This window comes from Macrobrachium rosenbergii, chromosome 21 (assembly GCF_040412425.1).
Source record: "Macrobrachium rosenbergii isolate ZJJX-2024 chromosome 21, ASM4041242v1, whole genome shotgun sequence".
Taxonomy (NCBI): domain Eukaryota; kingdom Metazoa; phylum Arthropoda; class Malacostraca; order Decapoda; family Palaemonidae; genus Macrobrachium; species Macrobrachium rosenbergii.
Genome location: NC_089761.1, coordinates 65,788,237 through 65,810,736, shown reverse-complemented (window position 1 = coordinate 65,810,736; position 22,500 = coordinate 65,788,237). Strand labels below are relative to the sequence as shown.

General features: G+C 36.1%; 1 protein-coding gene across 3 annotated transcripts in view; it reads left to right on the top strand.

Moving 5' to 3' along the window:
- The window catches only part of LOC136850257 (uncharacterized), a 19,319-nt gene extending 8,733 nt beyond the window's left edge, over window positions 1-10,586 (top strand). The window contains exons 1-3 of one of the 3 annotated variants that reach the window (XM_067123930.1): window positions 1,813-1,977; window positions 5,122-5,171; window positions 8,033-10,586. In XM_067123930.1, the coding sequence (XP_066980031.1) occupies window positions 8,068-10,206 (2,139 nt within the window). In that variant the 5' untranslated portion in view covers window positions 1,813-1,977; window positions 5,122-5,171; window positions 8,033-8,067 and the 3' untranslated portion in view covers window positions 10,207-10,586. Of the gene's footprint in view, window positions 1-1,812; window positions 1,978-5,121; window positions 5,172-8,032 lie in introns of those variants that run through there. The other 2 variants (XM_067123931.1, XM_067123929.1) reach the window with 2 other exon arrangements.
- The last annotated feature ends 11,914 nt before the right edge of the window (window positions 10,587-22,500 follow it).

Sequence of the window (22,500 nt, the reverse complement as noted above, 5' to 3'; positions counted from 1 at the left end):
ACATTTTTGTCAATATTTCACCACAACCTCTTGTAAACACTTAAATCTAAGTCTTGGATACAATGACGGCACAAAACGCATGCGTTTCACTTTTGTATTTGCTACGGGCTGCTCTAGAGCAAGAGCCCGTGCTGGCACAAGGCCAGCTAAATTTTTTGTATTAGTACGCCTTCAATATTTAGTGATAATTACTGAAGTATATGGAAAACCCCAACACCTGAACGTCTCTATCAGTAACCTAAACAATGAAGTGAAGAAAATTGTATGAAACAATAACAAAAAGCTAACAATAAAAGCCATTCTATTTAGTGAATGTTGTATCCGTGAAATATTGTGCCCTAAATATAATATATATATATATATATATATATATATATATATATATATATATATATATATATATATATATATATATATATATGTGTGTGTGTGTGTGTGTGTGTGTGTGTGTTTGAGTGCTTTTATCCTATTAATTTATAGGTAAGGGTTTGTTTTTCCTAGATGAGGGAATACTTAACTTAGTGTAGTAGACGCTCATTTGCTCTGTACTGTGGTGAAAACCTCGGATACAAGTTCGTGCGAACTGGTGACCTGCGTTATCTAAGCAGCACCATGAATGATAATTCGTTTCTTTCAGACTTCAGAGAGAGAGAGAGAGAGAGAGAGAGAGAGAGAGAGAGAGAGAGAGAGAGAGAGAGAGCTGAACACATGGAGTCAAAATATGAAGGAAAGGGAGATAAGGTATCGTTGGCACGCTAGTTTTCATGACCATTCTGTTATGTAAAACCTTGCCATGAACGTTCAGGGCCTTTTGGCCTGTTCCATGCGGATTTATAAGTATTCCGAACGAGATTAATTGCTATAATGGCAGTTTATTGTTAATTTAACTTAAATAATTAAAATTATCTTTTCAGCAATTGAGAAAAGGGATTAACATGAAAAATTAGGATAATTCCGACAAGGATCTAGATAGATTACATATTATAACGTATATATATATATATATATATATATATATATATATATATATATATATATATATATATATATATATATATATATATATATATATATGTGTGTGTGTGTGTGTGTGTTTATATGTAAAATTTCGTTGATTTGAAAATAAAGCTTTGAGAAGGATATTATCCGTCAGATGACAGGACAGTTTGAAATGAGTTATATGTAGATGAGATGACTTGAGCACGTCCTTTACACAATTCTGGGGAACAGTACGTCATAGTGTCTCCTGGGATCTTGTGGATGAGAACTATGAGAAATTAGACTGGATATGAGTGGAGGTTTGTGGAAAATAAATCACAGAAAAGATACGATTGGAGGCATTTCACACGACAATGAAGGCGATTTTATATATATATATATATATATATATATATATATATATATATATATATATATATATATATATATATATATATATATATATATAGTTACACTTATAAATATGTATGTATACACATATATATACAGTATATTATATATATATATATATATATATATATATATATATATATATATATATATATATATATATATATATATTAGAGAGAAACTAGAGAAATATAGCAAACTACAGATAAAAATTAATTGAAATGGTCACTTACATCAGTCAGCGCCGGCTTCAAAAATAAAGAAGTTCGAGAATGACCGACTGTCGCGTAGATGCGAGGCATTAGGCGATATTAAGAGACAAGCAATATTTAATGTTGCAAGCATCCTGGAAACGACTACGATCACACGGCATCACCCAACCACTAAAAATCGCGGTCGGGACAATCGGTGCACTTGAGCAACTCAGTTGGGGAATAGATGTGTGACCGCCAGGACGGCGAGAGTGAAGTTCCGTTGGAGCTGAAGTTTTAGTAAGAAGTGCTTTGATGTTCACCACAGTTGACTTTGGTTCCATACTTACCATATGACGGAAAATGAGAAATTTTTCATCACATAAATTTTTTTAAGGTGAAGTGATTTAGTTTGCCTCAGTATATACATATACGCACACGAGCATATGATTTTGAGAGAGAGAGAGAGAGAGAGAGAGAGAGAGAGAGAGAGAGAGAGAGAGTTGATGATTTTGAATGTTTAGATGTCAGTCACTACATGTAGTTTCTAGCGTTATTGATCATTTGAGAATAATAATGCAAAAAACCTAAAGGGATTTTTTTTAAAGTGGTTAACGACGCTCCATATCCTACGTGTGCTGCTATTTGTAGTTGGGTTATCTCTCGCAACACTTATTTGCCTTACGCCGTTTGAAAATTGTGTCCACACTTTAGTCTTTGCCATAGCTTTTGAATTCTGCCTTTCTATATTCTTGGATCTTTTATTTACAACTCTCTTCTTTTAGTTTTGTATTTTGAAGTTTTAGTTTGTTACAACTCGAACGATAGTCGTGGTGAGAACCGTGACTCAAATATGTTGACGCCAAATGACTTTTTTTTGAGTTTCTCTTACTACTGCTTCTTCTTGCCTTCTTTCTCTTTCTCCGGTACTGGAAAGATAACGCTTAGAAAGTTCATTTTATTTATTCTTCCTTTCTCCCTGACTTTTTCCCTTTGTAGTTGAGAAACGCGTATCTCTGCACTATTAGACTGCGCTTCATTGCTTAGAGTAGCACTGTATTAGCGCCGTGGCTACGAAAGACCCGCCTTTTCGAGTTTTTTGGCTTACGAACAACCATTTTGTTCGTCCATTGACTTTCTATATTCTCCATTTACCAGTGTTTCTTTGCCGTCCTCCCCCCCCCTCTCTCTCTCTCTCTTATAACTTTTTATGAAATGCTCACAATGCACAAACAACCAGGTCCTCTGATCGGGGTTAAATCAGAGCACGCTCAGACATTATGAATGACACACCAAAAGAACAGAAAATTCTTACTCCATCTGAACGGCCGAGAGAGGATATAAGTTATGGGACTTCGGCATAAAGTGCAATTTCATGGTGCATTTATTTAACTATGCTACCCAAATACAAAATGTTTGCTTTGTTTTTATAAACCTTCCTAGTTACGATTAAATTTTGCTCTGTGAATGGCCAGCTTTATCTCAAGGGAACAGCAAGCTTTTACGTGGTTCCAGACCTTATGATAACAATACTTTTTATAGAAGTTTTCATGTGAATACTCACATGGCATCACAGACCTTTACTATGTTCGATATAATCTAAAAAAAAAAAAAAAAAAAAAGGTATACATAAAAACAGTGTTAAGTTTTTTTTTTTTATTTTGTCCCAGGTCTGTTTCATGATTTCTGTAAATTCCTGTTATAAATGTTCTTGGTTAGTAATTCTCCAGTCCTAAGGTACGCTTAAAAGAAAACTCTGATTTGAATTCTGTCCTGAATAAAATGAAGCTGTAAAAGAGCGCTGTGTAATATAACAACTTTTACAGATATGGAGTGTGGACATAAAGTAAGTTGTCTGCTATTCTAGTGTGAGTCTCAAAGGTGGAAACTTTCACTTGCTTTACGTAAAATGAGATTTACGTCAAAGTCTGTGAAGATGATAGATGAATATTGCCACACATCAAAATCATATCACCCAGATGTTATTTCTATGTATTTCTTTGTAGACATTGTATGTATAGACGGGTGCTAATGGACTTCTTAAGGCCATCCTAAAATGGTCGTCAGTGGGATTCCCTAAGGAACGTGAAATTTCAGTTATAATGATGCAGCCTTTCAAATGCCACTATTTTCCGTCTATGGGGAAAGAAAGAGCATCATTAATAGAGTCTTGGGTGAACAGGAATCCTACATCAAAACTAGCTATTGGAAGAGTCTTTTAGCTTTCCAGTAGATTCACTAAATTCTTGTATTGGAAGTTGATGTCGTTCATATTAATGGTGATAAGGGTTTGGTGAGCCATTTACTGTAGATTGATAGTTTCTCATATGCTAGATTCTACAGAGCTGAAATTAAGTCACATGGGGTTTTAGTTTTTGTGCTTTTACTGTGTTTGTACATGCATGGCAAAGAGGGTAATGCAGTAGAGAGCATATCAATTTATCAAGCTTATTAAATGTCCTTGATATTAAGATTATATTATTACACAATGAAAAAGGATAGAACTTACCATTCAGGTATCAAAGTCCATTGTTATAAAAAAGATTAGTGATACACTGGCAAACATATCGAACAAGATTAGAGCAACCAATGCACTGTTTAAGCAGGTACAAGATTATTCACACATAATATGTCAGCAAAAATCATCCATCTTATCCAGATACAAGTTATTTATGGCCCCGGTTTTTCTGTCTCTGTCTAGGAGTGAATGTTACTCTTGCAGTAAAGAAGCATCATGTCATGACATTTTCATTTTTCTGCGTCAGCTAATTTTAACTTGTGAAGATTTCTTTTTTTTTTTTTGTTTGATGAAGGAAATGATCAAATTAAACCAAGCATGACTAAGTACTTCTAATTTTACAGTAACTGAGACATCAATTTCCTTTGTCTGTTACAATTTTGCAGTAGCCGAAATTCACGGTGGAAGAAAAGGATATTTATGAAATACACTATATTTGAAAAGGACCGCAGGTTTTGACAAGAAGCAAGCTTAGAAACCGGATGATGTATATCAGGACCATTCACCACAATTTCAGGGGAAATTGCCTGTGCTTCCAAGTCCTCACACCAACTGCAAGAGAGAATGTTAGAAACCCGTTTTGCGACTTTTATCATTATAAAAAGTCGCAGACGTTTTCTTATGCGTATTAATGTCACAAATAACTTATTTTTATGTATGGGTGGAAAATATATCTTTAGTCAGAGTGGCATGAAAACACTGTAATTTCTCGTTAGATATTTATCTTTATTTAGTGCGAACAAACCTTTAACAAACAGGAAAAACAAAGCTGTCATAACTATATAGTTTTTAAGTTAGCGATTCAGGAATTTTCCCATAATGTTTGTTTCATTGATCATGCTTTTAATAGAATGATTCTGACTTGCTTTCTGTAGTGGCATTCAGGAGAGGTTATCATGCTACTTTGTTTTCATGACATCTGAAGATGTTAACTGAAATTCACTTCCTATTAAAAGTCCCGTTGAACTTGAGAATGTTGATAATCTGGTGTAAATAAATTCTGTTAATTTTCTTTTCTTTCAGGCTCACCACTGAGGGCATATGCTGATTGATTCAGAGGATTACATATTCAAGTGAGCACCTTCTTCTAATACTATTATGACCTTGTTTAATACAAGCATTTTAACATTCATATAAATATATAAATAAAAGTATTGACAATGACACGAATTGCTCCGCATTATAAGTGCATTATTATTATTATTATTATTATTATTATTATTATTATTATTATTATTATTATTATTATTATTAAAGTAGTTTAACCAGACCACTGAGCTGACTTTCAGCTCATTATAAGTGCAAACAGGCACAGTTATGCTGCTAGTGTTGTTGATAGGTTAACCATTGCAGCATTCTTGCAAACTAGGCTTTTTCTCAAAATACAGTAGCCTTTAAATTTTCTCCTGATTTTGATTTAGGTTTCAGGATTTATCTAATATAACCACGGTGAAAGGAATGCTGTATATGAAATGTTTGTGGGCTTATGCAAATAAGTAGGTAAAGTACTTAAAAATTTACTTGTAGTTCCATTTATGAGTATACTGTAGTTTTAAATAAGTGAAAATGTTGGCTCACAAATATCCATATAGAAACACATATATCTAAATCTATATCAATATATATACATACTGTTCAATATATATATATATATATATATATATATATATATATATATATATATATATATATATATATATATATATATATATATATATATATATATATATATATATATATATATATATATATAAAAAATTATAAGGAAAAAATATAGGTTAGTATATGGAAAGCAAATTGATAGTAGATATATGTGCATATATATATATATATATATATATATATATATATATACATTCATGAAGCTATACAAATGTCGTTTAATATCAAATTCACGCTATATATATATAACTATATATATACACACATTCATGAAGCTACAAATGTCGTTTAATATCAGTATCTTCACGTAATGATCGAGCATCTCCGATGGAGAATTATCACCGAAGGGAATTTATATAAGTGATAAATGAATAAGTACCACGGGGACGCGAACCCTTGACATGGACCCATTCAACAACTCCAGTGGACGTTACCACTGCGCCATCAAGAAAGGTATAAATCATTACCGAGTCTGCTGTACTGTTTTTTCCCGTCGTGAGCGGGGAAATTGTACTTAGCCTCGGCAATGACCCACCTCCGCCATGATAGTTCGTTGGTACGTTTGGAACACGCAACTCTTATTATGAAATTTTTTATCACACCGTGATTTATATACAATCATGAAGCTACAAATGTCGTTTAATATCAAATTCACGCTACCTCGAGAGTATCTCCGATGGAGAATTATCACCGAAGGGGAATTTATATAAGTGATAAATGAATAAGTACCACAGGGACGCGAACCCTTGACATGGACCCATTCAACAACTCCAGTGGACGTTACCACTGCGCCATCAAAGAAAGGTATAAATCATTACCGAGTCTGCTGTACTGTTTTTCCCGTCGTGAGTGGGGGAAATTGTACTTAGCCTCGGCAATGACCCACCTCCGCCATGATAGTTCGTTGGTACGTTTGGAACACGTAGCTCTTATTATGAAATTTTTATCATTCTCCATCGGAGATTTATATAAAATCATGAAGCTACAAATGTCGTTTAATATCAAATTCACGCTACCTCGAGAGCATCTCCGATGGAGAATTATCACCGAAGGGGAAATTTATATAAGTGATAAATGAATAAGTACCACGGGGACACGAACCCTTGACATGGACCCATTCAACGCCCACTCCAGTGGGTCCATTACCACCGTGGTATCATTCATTATCACTTATATAAATACCGAGTCTGCTGTACTGATTTCCGTCTCCATCGGAGATACTCGAGGTAGCCTGAAATGACCTTAAATGACATTTGATAGTTTCATGATTGTTTATAAATCACGGTGTGATAAAAATTTCATTATGAAGATTTTTATCACACCGTGATTTATATACAATCATGAAGGCTAAGTAAATTTCCCCGCTCACGACGGGAAAAAACAGTACAGCAGACTCGGTAATGATTTATACCTCTCTTGATGGTGCGGTGGTAACGTCCACTGGAGTCGTTGAATGGGTCCATGTCAAGGGTTCGCGTCCCGTGGTACTTATTCATTTATCACTTATATAAATTCCTTCGGTGATAATTCTCCATCGGAGATACTCGAGGTAGCGTGAATTTGATATTAAACGACATTTGTAGGTTCATGATTGTATATAAATCACGGCGTGATAAAAAATTTCATAATAAGAGCTGCGTGTTCCAAACTTACCAACGAACTATCATGGCGGAGGTGGGTCATTGTCGAGGCTAAGTACAATTTCCCCGCTCACGACAGGAAAAAACAGTACAGCAGACTCGGTAATAATTTATACAATGGTCTAATAGATTGTATATAATCACTTATATAATTTCCCTTCGGTGATAATTCTCCATCATATACTCTCGAGTAGCGTGTTTGATATTAAATTCTTGATTGTATATAAATCACGGTGTGATAAAAATTTCATATATACATATATATATATATATATATATATATATATATATATATATATATATATATATATATATATATATATATATATATATATATATACACACACACACATATATATATATATATATATATATATATATATATATATATATATATATATATATATATATATATATATATATATATATATATATATATATATATATATACAAATAAATAGGAAAACATAAGGAAAAAAGATTATATATATGTCAAGATATGGAAAGCAAATTGGTAGTAGAGCTCAAAATCTTTATTAAAATCGAACAAGGTCATGGTGGTAAGAAACCTTTTTGTTAAATCCTACTGAATGCAGCTTAATGTAATGCTAATAATTATTTCTTAATCGCAGGCTCTGGTGTAAGAAGCAACAGAATTCCAGCGGTGATGATGGCTCTCGGACTGTTTACTTTATTTTGTGTTGCACTCGGTAGCATTGCCCTTCAAAGAGAGGCACCCTTAGATCCTCCTCATCAGACAAATCCATCAGCACTGATCACTGAAAGCTCTTCGCTGCAGTCTTTTTCCACAGCAAGCAACCGGTTCTCTGACACTCAAGAAACATCAACAGCCTCCCCTACAGATAGTCTCGTTATTAACTCAGAACATATTGCCAAAGACTGCAGTACCTGGACCAACCCAACAGAATACTCAGAATATCCCTCTGCCATTACAAAGCTTCCAGCAGTGATAAGTGTCTCTAACCTTGCTCTAAATGAGAGTTTTAGTTTGGCTATTGTGGATAAGTATGGAGAGCAACTGGCCTGTTTTAAAGCAAATGCTCAATATCCCGAGTCATATGTATCTCTTTTCATTGGGAAATGCGATGAAACGGAACCAATATTTCAAGGATTCTGGCCAGATCTATCAAGATCACAAGGTGATTACTGGCCTTGTCTAGTGAAACCAGTGCTTTCTGTGTCTGATTATTTTCATATAGAAGTAAGTGCCAAAGAAGCGGGGTGTAATAATGAATCACTTATCGTAAGTTTCTCACCCAATAGTGATTTGAAAAAGGCTGCTTCTGTAACCGTTAGTCCTTCAGCAGAATTCATTTACATTTTTGCAACAAGAATTAAAACAGGGGTTAACATGGTTTATTATCATAGTGGCTATACTGCCTCTAAATGCCAAACTCTAGATGAACCAGTAAAATGGAGCGAAGCTGCTTATTTTCTACCTGATAGTGGAACAAAAGAAGTGAAAATTTACATCAGCTATTGTCATTTTACTGAGGTTTTGAGTTATTCTGTAAATCAACAGAGGCACCAATGGCGTAAACTTTCCTTCAGTGAGAATCCATTAATAGAGTCTCAAGAACATATCTTCTTTTACAGAAATATCTTGGTTGACGATAAGATAATAGGAAACATAACCACTACCACAAATTATCCACCCCTCCTTCTTCGCCTTATGAGAGTTTGTCCCTTAAAAGAGGCTAAAGTTTCAATGACTAATGCAATATGGACAAACAAGTGTGAAATGTCAGATATGACAAACGAAAGCCAGACATCTAATGGTACCCATGACTTAACATCTTTGAACCCTAATGAGTCACTCACGTGTGAAAATCTATCTTCAAATGCCTCTGAAACAATTCAGTCGATTCCACTTTCATTAGTCGATCCAGATGCTGCTGCTCAAGATTGTTCTTATTGGATCAATCCAGAAGAACCCTCTGATACCCCTTCTGCATTCACGAAAATCCCTTCTGTAATCAGCATTTCTGGTATCTCTGTCAATGAAAGTTTCAGAGTGGCCATCACAGATAAATATAAAAATCAGCTTGCTTGTTTCGAGGCAACTGCTAAGGACCAAGAGACGCATGTGTCCATCTTTAGTGGCAAATGTCATCACAGAGACTCGATTTCTGAAGAAATTTGGTCTCAAATGATTCAGCCAGATCACGATCATTGGCCGTGCCTAGTGAAACCCCATTTGCCACTCTCTAATTATTTCCATATTGAAATAAGAAAAGAAAATGCAAGAGATGGGACTCGCCAAACAGCAATAAGCTTCAGACCTAATGGCAAGTCCGAGAAAGCGCTACGTGTGAATGTTCATACTTCTGCAGAATTTATTTATACTTTTGGAAATAATATAAAAACAGGGGTCAACTTGGTCTACTATCTTAATGGCTATACGGCATCTAAATGTCAGACATTAGATGAACCAGTAAGATGGAACCGTCCTGTTTATTTTCTGCCTGTCGAAGGAGAGACGCTGGTTAAAATCTACATTAGTTACTGCCACTTCACCGAAGTGATCAGTTACTCAGCAAGCCCCGACAAACCCCGGTGGCACGAATTGTCATTCAGAGAGGACGAGTCAGTCAGTGAGATGGATAACATATTCTTTCACAGATATGTTTTAGTTGATGGTTTAACCATTGGAAATCTGACTACTACTATGGAGCAACCCCCGGCATTGCTGCGCCTTATGAAATTTTGCCCTTTGGAAGAGGCAAAAATATCTATGATTAATGCAATTTGGACGCATAAATGCAGTCCGGAAAGTGTAGCTTAATAATGAAGCACAAAGTTAATGGCTGGTTAGTAAAAAGGTTCTTGAGAAAATTGACATCAAAGATTGCTTTTGATATTTTGGTGAGGTAGTTTTTGAGCCCTTCCTGGTTACGATTACCAAATCAGTCCTGGAAATATTGCAAACATTATCGGTTTTGATTAATAAGAAGCAACGTAATTGATTTTACGATTAATTGTTGCTGCACGAAATTACAATACTTATTTCTAAACATACAGATTTCTTTTTGTGAATTCTGGTATGATTACTAATTTTAATCGATCAATTCAGCTGTGCAACTGAATAAATGTCTATCGCCGAACGCAAGTATATGCAGTGCGGAGGTATTGTGTGTATCCATATTAATAAATCTCAAATCAGGATACTTGTATTTTCAAGCATCTTTAGTACCTCAGGTCTTGGGAATGGGACCTAATCTTCCGTTTGGAGTTATGCTATTCTCGTTTCATTTTAATGCATTTTATTTATTTATTAATTTGTTTCTTCTTATTAACAAGTGAGATCTCTTCTTTCTGTATTTCCCTTTATCTTCTCTTACTTCCTAATGAGCACCACATTCATGGGAAGTTTGAATTTCAAGTCAATGGCCCCTGTGGGCTTGTTCCATATGAATAGGATTCATTTTCTGAATAATAATAATAATAATAATAATAATAATAATAATAATAATAATAATAATAATAATAATAATAATAATAATAATAATAATAAAATTGTTTATCTTAATTACCGTCACCATATTCGGATGCTCAAGTCCTTGATTTCGGCACGAACCCTGGTCAGGGTATTCAGTGATTACGTGAACCAATAATTCTGAAATTGACGTATTTCTCAAGCCCTCAAGATCTTGGTCTTATCCAAAGTTTTCGAATCTTGCTAATTTCGGCATAATTACCTCACTTCCACTTAAACCGTAATGCCTTGACAGTTTATTGCATTGTACTTTGACACAATTAAAATGTTACTAGAAAATATTATAATTCTCGGAATAAAACTTAACAATTTTGAGGAAAAAACCAGTTTGATTAGCGGTTTATTTGAAGATGTATTTTTGCTTTGTAAATGTTATCAGTATGATAACTTGGAACAGAGTTTAGAATCCATCAAATCTGACCCTAGGGTCTGGTCACGGTGGCATGTTGCTACCCGGTCCTGACTGCGGTTCTCAATGATTGCCATCTCATGCTTAAGCTAATAAAGTGTCCGTTTTTTTTTTTTTTTTTTTTTTTTTTAGTTGTAAGAGATGTTTTTAAAGATCTGAACATCTAGCACTGTGATAATTTGGAATAAAAATCCCTGTGGACAAGGTGCCCAATATTTAATAGGAAAAGCTTTGTTGATATCTGAAGACAGCGGAAAATTACGGGTCTTTTTTTTTATGTATCCTAAAATACTATCAAAATGAGTAAGTCTATGTAATCTCTGGATGGTTTTACATATTGCTGCTATCGACCCAATTTGTTTTTTCGCGTGTCTATAATAGGAGTTTACGAGACTTGATGTTTTTGGTATAAGATGTCAAAACCTTGAGACGAAACGCTCTTAAGGTAAATGTTCTCTCTTTAGAATTCCAGTTTGTCGCGCCTGGAGATGAAAAACAGAAAAACATCTGAGGTTGTGGCAACAAAACCAAATATTTAAATTGATCAAGACTCAATCATGATATCCTCTATAGTCTTTGATCTAAATAATTGTTGTCATATATATATATATATATATATATATATATATATATATATATATATATATATATATATATATATATATATATATATATATATATACACACATATATATATATATATATATATATATATATATATATATATATATATATATATATATATATAACTTGTTACAGTAAAACTTTTCTTATTCCAGGTTATGAAATATAGTTTTCGAAATGTCACACTACATAGACAAAGCTCGTCTAAGAGCAGGAATACCAGTGACACAATTCAATGGAAGCACTCAAAGGGATAATTGATAGTCATTAAGGTAATATTTAGAAATTTATTACACAGCTTAAACATTTAACAGGTCCCCGAATAACTGAATAAAGGACAGAAAAACTCATTCACCTGCAATGCACAGTCACTACCTTCATCACTTCATTCACTCTAATCCACCGATCTATCTTACGATAGATAAAGAAACAGGTTAGAGAAAAAGGTAGAAACGAAACTGTCACACTACGACGTAATTCTCTCACATACGACAGGAAGAGACACAAGAGGGGAAGAGAACCCGAATCCTAAGATTTACAAACTCGAAATTTAACATATTTACAATTAGGCTAAAGTTATTTCCTTCGCTTAAGTGATCCTAATTAACACCAACACCGATGAACTTTGACGTATACAGCCCTCGGGTAGCAAGCACAGGACTGTCTCAATAATCGCGAAGATGTGGACAGCTGAACAGGGGTCGTCTTTTATAAAAGCAAAAACTGGTAATTCACCGAAGGCACGCTTACCCTTCTTCGTGACCAAAAGGCCTCCTAACGTCCCCGAAAGACTCGACACGGCAGGGAGGCAGAGCCACTGTAGGTAGAGAGGCGGTGCAGTAACATATAGAGAGGCGTTGCAGCAGAGAGGCAGTACAGCAGAGGGCAGGATGTCCCTCATCAACACCCGCAGGAGACGTATATATCTCAGGATATATCACCCAAAATAACAGGATGGCTTCTTGTGATATCCTGACAAAGAGCCACCAGCAGCAACAAGGTGCCCAATGACACGCCCCCCAAAACGTCTGCCACAACAACAGACACAAGGAAGGTCGCCACAGGAATACACTGCCACAGTTGCCATTATCGGTCGAGTTCTTTCCTATAAGGAGCCGAGTACCAAAATCGCCTTAAAGCACAACCCATTGTCCATAAAACACCTTCGTTGGGAGAAAGCGAAGGCGTAAAACCGTCCAATGTTTGTACATGCAAAGAAAAAGAAACTTCATGGGCGTGGTATCAATTACAAACTAAAAGACCCTTGGTGGGAGCGAAAAGACCCTATCCAGCTATTCGGGGTTCGAGAGAAAAACAAAAGAAATGAAAACTTGGAAAGAACTGAACAAAATATTTACGTTAATAAGAGCCACGAGCATAAAATTAAGCAGCTTAAAGTTTGCAATATATATACTGCATATATATATATATATATATATATATATATATATATATATATATATATGTATATATATATATATATATATATATATATATATATATATATATATATATATATATATATATATATATATATATATATATATATATATATGGATAGAAGTCTAAGCAAACTTTAATTCCAAACGGAAACCTTTTCCTGTGATGGGGAATGATCAAAGCACTCTTTCCTAGTTGCCTTGATCTTGTAACCTCATCCGTCTTTGTCAAATGAATGGATTGTATAAAGTGTTCTGACCTGGATACATGCTTTCATGCTTCGCCGTTTTACAGCACCGAAAAGGCGTGCACATCACAATATAATCGTTCTGAATGATCTAAAGTTTGGAATCACTGTAACTTTGCGCAAAATGAAATATGTCGGGAAAGATGAAGAATGGTAAAGAAAATCACATCCTGCCTCGGTCAAGTTTAGGGTAATTGAAATTCACCGAGATATCCGGAATGATCTGGAAGTCAAAGAATAGACACAAGTTAATCTTTGTCTTATATAATATTTAATCATTATCCAATAAAATACACTAGAAGCATAGGTAAAAACATCAGCAAAGGAACTAGTTTTTAGTGCTCAATTGTCTTTTTGAGAATGACTAATATTTAATTAAAATAAATTCCGTAATTATTCATTAAAAGTTTCTGTTACCTCACATAAGAGGATAATGAAGGGGGAACTTCTTCGAATCTCTATATCATGAAAGATTATAACTTGCCAGGGATCAATTTATAACAACCGCATTATTATTAACTAAAATAAGATTTTTCTTTACCAAACCAAAACCGAGATTGAATAGGTAAATCTACTTATTTGGAGGAAATTAGAGTTAAATTTTGTGAAATTAGCATGCTAAATAATCGTATTAACAATCTCTTAATAGCCTTGTCGTGCCGTTAAGAAAATAGAATAGATATAAATAAATAAATGTCGATGAGAAAATCAAGTTTTTTTTTCAGACCTCATCCAAATAAAGAAAACTGACATGCATCTGTGCATATAATGATGTATTGCAAGCATTTCGTTGTAAAACTGATGAGAGGTATACCCAAAAATCGGGAACTGGAACAAAAATAATCGAAAATTGATAACATTGTGAAACTTAGGTATACCAAATCTAAAAAGGTTAACTTGGAACTGTAACTAGAAATGTATAATTTAAAATAGCTTAAAAAAGATGTTTATATATGAAATGCCACAGTAAAAACACACTGAATTATAATGGGATTATAATGGTAGGAAATACTGTCATCATATAGGTTTCGAAAAAAAAGTGTTAATAGCAGAAATCGAGTAAAATAAGTGGAAACCATTTGCAGTCTTTCCCAAGAAGTATCTGAGTGAGGTAAGAATGAATCTGTTCACGAAGTACCCGACATCATGGGACAAAATACTCAAGCTATTTACTAAGAAAAAATCTTCCAATCTTAACAGATGTCTAGTAGGGATTATCAAATGGCGTAATTTGTGAGACATATTTCTTAACTCTTTGAAAAGCAAGACATTTATACATTTTTATAATGTCGAGGAAAGAACACACAGGAACTTGGAATAAGGTTATTTATTCACAGAAATTGAGCAATTTTGAGTGGGCATTGCAGATGACAAAATAGTGGCAGGTAAATCTGTGACTGCTGTAGGTGTAGCTTCGTGACTGGCAGCTTGAGCTGGAGTCTGAGCCAAATTTTGAGAGCGAAAAGAGACAAAAAAAAAAAAAAAAGAAGAGATTAGTCATGCCTTCTTCACCCTTTTGACTACTAGACTAAGTCGTTCGTCAGCCTGTTAATGGAGACACAGTCCTCTTGTACAAGGAGTTGGAGCTTGAGTGCTTTTTTTCTTATGTTCCAGGATAAGGAGGTGGCCCCTGTGTCAGGCCATTAGTTGGTGTAGAAATACAAAGCGCTATGTGTAGAGGCTTCTCGGTGAATACTGAATTTTTGTGTCCCTGTAGGTTTGCACACATGGGAGCTACCTTCCAACGATCCTGCTGAGTCTTTAGAGCTCTTCTTCAGATTGGATAGATAGATAGATAGATAGATAGATAGATAGATAGATAGATAGATAGATAGATAGATAGATAGAGAGAGAGATAATTTTATTAACCATAAATCTCAGCACAATGATATTGATTAAGTATTATTTGGTCCAAAGTACAGTAACTTCAAACACTGAGAGCAATACAACATATACAAGCAATTCTTAAGTAATAGAAACACAAATTGTTGTGCAAATATTAAAGAAAACAACATTTTAACCATGGAACCCATAAACAGAACACCTGTGAACGAACACTATTGTAGAGACAATAACTTATGTACAATAGTCATAATGTCATAATCAATACTCAACATATGGCTATTTACCGTGACACTATACCTGTGTCTTATTTCTAAAGAGCTCTCAATTACATGATTTTCCATCTGGACCTGGCACAAGAGCACAATCTCTCCTCCATCAGAAGTCGTCCTCTCCCCCAGTGGTTGCAGCACCCTTTTTCAACTGCAAGTGAATGAGCACTCAAGCACATTTTTCTCCAGGACATATACTGTTTCATTAACTTTCGACATATCGCTTAGTATAAATGTTATGTACATCAAACTCAGGTTTAACTGATTCATAAAAAATTGCACTATTTGACATCAAGTTCCTAATTTTTGTACAAATCATATAATGAGCCTCTTTGATGTCACTGTTAACAGTAGTCAAGTTGTTAACATATATTGATAGTGAATCATTACATCAAAGTGCTATGCTCATCATTACATCACAGTGCTATGCATCAGCTGGTCGTCATTCATTGTATTTCTCTCAAGCCACATCTTTCTAAAAAATTTTCTTTGTTTTGCCCTAATCAGAGCACTCAGCGGAGGGAGACCCACTTCTACCATACAAACATCATTGTCAGTTGTCTTCCTAACTCCCAAAAACTACTGCTTATCTGGAGGTTTTATATTCCCATTTAGCCATGATTCACACCCTTACAATGATGTAGACGTCAAGGTGGCACCACAAACTTTCCTCTTAACCAAGAATGGAACGTCATTATTTCTGTTTACAAAAGATATAAATTTTAATGTATGATGCATTTTATTACTTGCAAGTATTTTGATAGCAGCTAAGGGTGATCCACCGTCAGCGAAAGGACTTCCCAAGCAGGTATAGGGTAAAAGTACTGTGACAATCCTGATTAGCCTGGCAACTCCTTTACTGAAGTACTAAGATGAGCATTCACATCACCGATTAACACACAGTTACTATATATCCTCTACTTTTGATCTTTTCTTGTATAAAACTCAGTTGTGCATAACGAGAATACCTAGAATTAGAAGGGGCATAGAACACGAGACAATAAGGATACCAGGTACACATTTCAGTCTACACTACACCTGATCTACAATAGACACATCAACATCAAATACATACTTTTTCAAATATTGCTGTATAAGTACACAACTTCTATCATAACTAACATACTATACATAAACTGGAAACAAAACCAGTAATCTGGTTTTTATTTAATTCAGGCAAATATCATAACAGATAAAAAGGATTCAACGAGTCTTTTTTAAATTCTGGTTTTTGCAGAATAAATTCTGGCGCACAATCTTCACATTTCCCTTTGGCCCAATTAAAAAGGATGAGGTTGCCACTTATCTATTACTACACCATCTTTATACAACACTTATTCCTTAAAATCACTATTGATAGTGGGTGTTGTAGGTGGTGGTGTGGCAGTTCTTGACCATATCAACTTCACCAGGGCTGTCCATATTTCAGAGATGATGGCCTGTCTTTGAATTGAGGCTGTATTGTGTTGTCAGGTGTGTGAGTCACATGAGGTTGCTTCTGACATTTGGTATTGCTTCTGGCCATCAAATGGAATGTTCAGTCGTCGTGAAGACGTATCTGAAGCCACTGGATAGAGGTAGGTTGACATGGAGGTGGCTGAAACTACATCAGGATGGTTGTGGAAATTCACTGATGCCAGTTCCATGTAGCCACTTATTCTCCTTGTATTGCTTGGCCCACATTTCCACATTCCTTTTAGCTCCATGTTAAATGATTTTTTATGTTGCAATTCGGCTGTTGTCTTCCCAGATGGGTGGGAGAGTCCATGGGTAAGGTTGAAAACCTTCTTCTAAAGGGCAGCTGGACCAAGGGGGCGAGGGCAGCTGGAGCTGGTTTCACAGAGGATGGCATAACCTATGTTGCTAAGAGCATGCCTTCCCACTGTAGATTTGTTATGGAGGTGAGATTGGCTTTGGTTTTTTGTTCTCAGAGTTGGGGTTGGTGAGCTCATTGTATTCAGACACCGGCTAGACTCAGTTAATTTCTATTCTGGATAGTGTGTCTGTCACTGGGTTTTTTCCTTCCAGGGATATGTCATATGGTGCACCCAAATTAAGTGATACAAAGAGTTGGTGTTCCCGGCAAGTATAATATGCATTTTGGTTTTTCATAAAGGCTTGTATGAGTGGTTGATGGTCTATTGTAAAAGGCGCGATCTTGACTGAATTTAGTTTTCTAATGAAAAAGATGAAGGAATGAGGCTTCCCGTTGACTGTTTGTACCATTACAACATCCATAACAAAGTTACTGGTATCTGTGGTTAGTGTGAGTTTGATCCATGGATTGGGGAATTCCAATTTGGTGACAATTTCCAAGGTGTTCTTGGTAACTTTGAAAGTGTCTTATTGGATTGGCCCCACATTAGACTCTTGGTGTTTCTGCTGAGGGGATTGTAGTGGGGGCCATGGTTTGTGCAAATTGATGGTAGAGGTTAACCATTCCTGTGAATTCCTGGGGGCTTGTTATTGTAATTGAAATTGAGTGTTTCCTGACAGCTAATACCTGGGAAGGTAGGAATTAAACAATGTTTGCTGAGACTTGATAACCAAGGAGTTCAACAGTGTAGCCCCCATGACACATTTAGTGGTATGGACTTCCAATTCATTAACATGAAATAGGGCAAGGACAATCCTGCTGTGTCTGGCGATTTTCTGGGTTCTTGTAGAAGATGAGGATGTTGTTGCTGTAGCAGATGCAGAAAGGGAGGTCACAGAGCCAGGAATGTTGTCCATCAGCTCTGGAATGAAGGTAGAATAGTTGAAAGGTGTGATGATTTTTTTTTTGAGGCATCTTTATAGTGGACCAGAACTTGGAAGTACCCCTTTATCAGGTCTAACTTGAAGAAGATTCTTGGTTCATGGAAGGTGGAAGTGATGTCTTCCAAGTTAGGAAGCAGGTAGTGGATGTAAGTTGAATTACCTGTAGTTTCTGCAAGGGCAACAGGATCCATCTGATTTCTTCACCATATAGAGTGAGGATGCCCCTGGCAAAATCCTGCACATTTCATGTTCTTGATAGTTTTGTTCACTGTTATGAGTTTTTACTTGGGTAGAGAGTAGACTTTTGATTAGACAGGGCCTTCTTGTTTTATGTGGCAATATGTTCATTGCTTTGCTTGGATCCAGGGATTCTCCTTGATTTGTGGCATGGAGACATCTACAGATGGATGGCTACTTAGGGCCATTGGTGACTGGTGTAATGGTAAGGAGGCTTAGATGCTGTGTGTGGTATGTTGCAAGGTCTAGGAGGTCTCCAGCAACTAATCCGCCTTCTGTAGAAGGTCCACCACTGACATGCCATCCTCATTGGAGATGATAGGTTGAATGTTGAATGGGAGGCAGTGGAGCCAAATTTCTTTTGAGAGGTCAAACCCCTTGGGTTTCCCATCCTTGTCAAGTTCTGGGAGCATTAAAAGGGACTTGAATTTGCCCAAGCTGCCCTTACCACTGTGGCCCCCAGTGGTGAGTTTAGCAGGTCCAGGGCCCATTGGACAGGGTGGATGATTACACAATCTGCATTTTTTGTAGAACTTGCAATGATGAGGAGGTGGAATTGTATGTTTGCCCTTAGGAACAAGACAGATGTTGTTGAGTATGGAGGTTGACAGGATATGTGTTTGGTTGTTTGTCCATGGACATTCTGTGCATTTTTCCTTATAAATATTTTACTCTGATGTTTCGTCTTCATGTCCTGGGAGGAAGAAGCTAAACCTTGGGTGACAAAATTAGTCCTTTAATAGCTTTGTTAACAGTAGAGCATGGCTGTATTGGGTCTATTAATCACCAGGGAAGCTTATGTGAATGCCATTCTGAGTCTACCAGGCTAGTAGAGGATAACCTCGGGCTCTTGAAGGAAAACAAAGGCAGAAATCAAGTGCTGTGCTGAGTATGTTAGTGAATTTCACACTAATCATCAAGGCCCAGAGAGGTCACCAGTGTTTAGGGAAGGAACTCGGAATAAGACTGACTTATTCACCGAAATTCACCTCTTTTGACAGTGTACTGAGGACAGAAAAATAGTGATATGTTAATCCATGACCGAAGTGTGTAGCTTCACGACTGACTGCCGAAGCTGGCAGCTAAGCCAGATTTCGGCAGTGAAGCTTTACAGGAACACTTTGCTCAAGGATTACTGGCTTCCCAATTTCCATTTATGATTTTGCTATTTCCTTCATTTCTTTACTTTTTTTTTTTTTGTACATGGCATTATATACCGTTGCTTGCTCCATACGAAAATGTGCATATTACGAAGCACAGAAATAAAAAAAATGCTATCTTGCATACCTTTAATAGTTACAAAGGATAGGTCTGTTACTACAATACATCTTGTTCAGTCTGTAAGTACGAAATTTACTATAAAATACATTTCCCTTTTGAAAATGACCGTTTTGGTAATACAAGGCGAATGACCTGAGGACCAGTAAAAATCCTGATAAGGAAAAGGGCCACAAGAACTTGAACTTTCAAAAGGAGGAAGAACTGGGGTAGGCTAAAGAGTTTTTTCATTTGCCCTGATTGGTGGACGTCAAAGTTAAACCAGCAATGATGACATGATGAACTAACGTTTTTGGCTTTATTTTTAGCTTCATGTTTATAACTGACTGGACTCTCTTATTTCAGTGCCTGTTGAAGTTATTACGTAATACAATTGCAACGTCTGTTAACTCTGTACACCTAACATTCTTGAAGGAATAGAGAAGTTGATCTACTATGCCCAAAAATGATAGTCGTATATTATGCTTTGATAACAATCTTTTTATTCTTCTGTAATAAAGTATGTTTGTGGAGAGAGAGAGAGAGAGAGAGAGAGAGAGAGAGAGAGAGAGAGAGAGAGAGAGAGAGAGTACAAAGGTTGCATATCCAAGTGGTTACATAAGTCATAGTGAGAGTTAGAACACTTGGTGCGATGACCTTATATCCTTATCGGCACACTGAGAGAGAGAGAGAGAGAGAGAGAGAGAGAGAGAGAGAGAGAGAGAGAGAGAGAGAAAATTTCTTGTAAAATATGAAGGCTCCCAACAAGTAAATTCTAGGTTGGGCACCGATGCGTAGGCGTAGATGGCGTCCTTACCCTGTAATTCCCGGCGCACAGCTATCAGGTAAGGCAAGGGCACTTCGGTAATCTCAGAATGAAATATTGTAGATAACTGTAAAAGACAGAAGATGGAAAGGAAATGGCTATACCGGCGAGGGTACAATGCGAGGTGTACGGGGGGAATATTCACATCCTACTGTACTTGTTTAAGGAATGAAATGTAAAAAAAAAAAAAAAAAAAAACGGAATTGATCATATCTGAATACTTTGTTCCAAGCAATAATCATTTCAATCGAAATGTCAACTGTAGCAGGGGGCAATAAAATCCTAACAAGAATCTAGATCATAATGCAGGCCGATGTGCACGAATGTGGGCGACAATCGTTGCTCAAAATTACTGAAACCATTCGTTGAATTGTTTGTGAGCTCGCTTGAGGTGAATGAAAGAAATTTTATCTGTTCCGTCACTTTACTCATGTTTTTAAATATACCCATGTTTCCCATTTCTAGTCACCAAGGTAAACCTGTGGTGTGTATGATACTGTTACTAATGAAAGACAGACAAACCAAGCTCAGACTACAGAATGAAAAACAAGTTTGTTTTGTTGGCCAGGGCGACTAAATAAAGGACGCAGATGAAATATGTAAACTACAGGAAGGAGGTAAAATAATTCTTTAACATCATGGGCTGCGATTGCTGTTGCTCATCAGGGCAGTTTCATCAATTATTAAAAAAAAAAGTTTTATTGTCCTTGGTTTTCGTAGGACCGATTTTATAGTGCGCTTGGCATGCATTGATAAAACCGGTTTTTATGATATAATAAGTGTGGCCTTACAAAAATTAAGACTAACGAGTTTCTTCAAATCGATTAGTTTTTCTTTAAAAAGAAAGGATGATATTTTGGCTAAGGTAACATATATTGAGTATTTTCTTCGCACTTGGAGAAAAAGTTTACAGACCTTCTTCAATAAGGCTGTCGTCTACGTGTTTCTAATTAGCTCACATCTTCTTGGATTCGAGAGCAGAACGTCAATCGCATTTTCATTAGGGTCAGAATCTAATCCCCACTGGCCACTACTAGGGCAGACTTGGATAACTGGCCGTAAAAAAGATCTTTAGTTCTTTGCAAGTTACACTGTACATTATGTTCAGGGCGTACTCTTATTAGTCTCCTACTGACAAAGTAATGTGGGACTATAGTTTTTCCCTCTGTTTGTTTGTGTGTTTGGCACGCTTATATTGTCATCGCAGTTCCTCATACTCGGCAGGAGGAATTACAGTCCCACTCTGTACACCATCATGCATTGATCTGCATGCAGTCCGTCCGTCTGGTTCGTCTGTTTGTCCGTCAGCGTTCCCTCTGTTCTGATCAAATGAAGAAGTGGGGCGAGATCAGGGGAAAAAAGATCCGCAGACCTTTTACCTAACACAATGGAAAACATTTTTTGGAATGATTCAAATGTGTAAGAATCATCAGATGTCTTCATCATTCAGTAGCCAACTGCTCTGAACAAGAGGTTGGTTGCTTTAGCTACATTCCCAGAGAGAGTGCACGTTTACTTTTTTGTGACCCAAGCAAATCTGATCTTCAGCTCAACAAGTGACTGATTCCTTGACGTTACTTCATCTTAAAATATTCGACATTTGCTCTTACAAAACCATTTATCGTTCCCCAGAGAGTGACTATTTTTCGATGAAAGTGATGGTTGTAAT